General features: G+C 37.5%; 1 protein-coding gene across 12 annotated transcripts in view; it reads right to left on the bottom strand.

Moving 5' to 3' along the window:
• Window positions 1–2,812, bottom strand: part of LOC129578295 (protein daughterless) — a 71,438-nt gene that overhangs the window by 48,739 nt on the left and 19,887 nt on the right. For all 12 annotated transcript variants that reach the window (XM_055466622.1, XM_055466621.1, XM_055466620.1 and 9 more), the window contains exon 2: window positions 1,296–1,342. In XM_055466622.1, coding sequence (XP_055322597.1) covers window positions 1,296–1,342 — 47 coding nt within the window. The remainder of the gene's footprint in view (window positions 1–1,295; window positions 1,343–2,812) is intronic.

Here is a 2,812-nt window from a genome sequence, read left to right as displayed (position 1 = left end):
TCTCTCTCTCTCTCTCTCTCTCTCTCTCTCTCTCTCTCTCTCTCTCTCTCTCTCTCTCTCTCTCTGCGAGTGTGTATGTGTGTGTGTGCGTGCGTTGTCAGTGCTTTTCGCCCTTTTGCCATATCGTCAACAAGAGTTAGTACGATACTTTTCGGTTATTTATAAAGTTAATGTAACAATTAGAAATTCATTATTTTTATGGTCTACAACGTTTTGTCGTCGTTTTCTGCACAACGCGACTGCACACGTACATAAATTGCGCACAATTTATCCAATTTATTTTCGGATCGAAAGAGATTCCTCTTTCGTATGGGTTCGCCTTTTTCTGTTGCCATTTCTCTTGCACTCTTTTTCTCTATCTCCTTCGAATCATGTCGGAAGATTCCATGTACACAAAAACACAATCCAAGAAAACTTCGTTTTGGCTCTGGAAGAGTATAACATTTTCGGGTAAATAAACTTTAACTTTACTTTTTTTTCGATTGTACGTGGATGTGTGTGTAATACGAGAAAATCGGTAAAAGTCCGAAACAATGTACACATCGTGATACCGTTTAATACAACGAATCAAGTCAATCGATTTGTACGTATGGCAAAGAAAAAGGCTGCGAACAAAAAACAACTGCACGATTGAAAACAAGAAATTTCAACTCTCTTCAGCAAGCACCCGTGATTGATGACATCGTATCAAAAAGACAACACATAAATGCCGCTCAAAACACATACACACACATGCGTGAATGTTTAAACATTAACTTAACTGTTTGTCCTATCTCTATCTCCCTCTCTCTCTCTCTCTCTCTCTCCCTCTCTCTCTCTCCCTCTCTCTCTCGTTCATTCGCTCTTGGTCTTGCTCTCGCTGTTGCTTCGTCTCGTCCCGTTTATTTTTAAACAAATTCAACATGATAATATGAAAATGCACCTGGTGAACCAGTCGACAAAAGCCATGATTTTGTGCATAACAAACTGATTGCGGAGAATGGGCGATACGGCGAAGGCTGACATTGTAACGATTTGGATGCAAGAATAAAAAAAAAAGAACAGCACAGTTTTTTGAGCTGACAATGCTGGCCAACGACAAAGGACGTACAGAGCTGAAAAAAGCTCCGGTCCACTCTCGAAACGAAGAAATCAAGGAAGCCTTAGTGGTAAAAATGTAATATAGAATTTTTTTCATAGAGATTTAATTATGATGATGCACTCTCATTATTATCAATTTGGTCATTTTCATTTTGGCATTTACGCTGAACATAATACTTGAATAAATAATTGGCAGCATGAAAAAATAGACTCACCATTCCGCTCTCCATTCCACTGTACGGTGATTGATATCCAGGTTTTTCTGAAACAAATGAAAAGAAAAATAAGGTTAAAAAAAATGTCCAGAATAAAAATCATTTTCACTCATGTCTCATTGTGTCACTATTTTGTCCAACAATAATAGTCTCTTTTTACATACGCACACACCAAAAACAATTCATCCACCAACAGATTATTTTGTTTCACACTGATCTCTTTTTTTCTCCCTTTCTCGCTCTCAACTAATTGCATTTCATTTCATGGAAGCGAAGAGAGACGAACAAAAAAACAGAATAAAAAAAACCCATTGAGCATAATGAACAATATAAATTTTAATTAAAACCATATGGTGTGGCAGCGAATGAATGCAAAAAGCAAACGAGGATACCTCATTGTGATTGGGATTTTACCAAAATGTAAGACGATTTAAACAAAGAGAGTAAACAGGAGAAATAAAACGCAAAGAGACTAAGGCATTTTGATACATTTGTCCTGCACATACACATATCCTTTAGCTCAGCTATCTCAACAATAACAACAACATTCAAAAAAAACCACGTACACATTTCGGTTTTTCGAATTCTAATTTTCTGCTTAATTATGTTCCCCTCGCACGTCAACAAATGATTTCGGCTTGAATTTGTTTTTTTTTCTTCTCTTTTCGTTTCTTTTAGCCACACATTGTTGTTTGGCTCTCGCCTGTGCGAGCATTTTGCATCGATTTGTGTCGAATACGTCAATAATAAATTCGTGCGATGACAAAGTGGAATGAAATGGAAGTACTAATCGATCGTGTTGTGCAACAAATCACACACACACAAAAAAAACTCCACAACAATAAGCAACTTTGCACACGAACCGAGAAAGTTTTTTTTTCCGATGAATTTGATCCGAAATTTTTACGTATTCAATGCAGTGAACAATCAATTTTTCGTTGGTCATGTGTATATATTGTATGTGTGCATGGTGGTTGAGCCACGCCAACAAAATGTGAAAAGAGAGAGAGAGAGAAAAAAAAATGAGAAAAGAGACGCAACTTTCTCGGCGTGCGGCTTGAGAGAGGTTAGTTCAAAGCTGAACGGCAACTTGAATCTTATGAACAACACAACAACAGCAGCACAAATTGTGTGCGATTTTTTTTCTTGAAGAAATACTTCGAATACATAAAATGGTTTGTTGTTGGGGCTTTGGTGGCCGTGTTCGATTGGTGTTCTTATTGTATTTGCTAGCGGCGACGGTTTTGGGAACATACGTTCATAAATGTATTTATGTCTAGTGATTGTTGGACTGGATATTTTTCGTTTTAGTCAAAACTCAACGAAAACTTTACATTTCGGCAATTTTTTCTTGTGTGTGGTGCTCGTTCCCTTGCTATTTTGGTCGTTGCATTTACTGGTGTTGTTTTGGTTTTCATTTCTTGCGCGTTAATCGGTTTTTGTTGGGTGTTCTCTGTTGAGTGATACTTTTCTCTCTCTCTCTCTCTCTCTCTCTCTCTCTCTCTCTCTCTCTCTCT

This window comes from Sitodiplosis mosellana, unplaced genomic scaffold (genome assembly GCF_009176505.1).
Source record: "Sitodiplosis mosellana isolate CC-2019 unplaced genomic scaffold, AAFC_SMos_1.0 Smas_scaffold_6226, whole genome shotgun sequence".
NCBI lineage: Eukaryota > Metazoa > Arthropoda > Insecta > Diptera > Cecidomyiidae > Sitodiplosis > Sitodiplosis mosellana.
The sequence above is the reverse complement of the archived record's forward strand: the minus strand, read 5'-3'. Positions and strand labels throughout refer to the sequence as shown.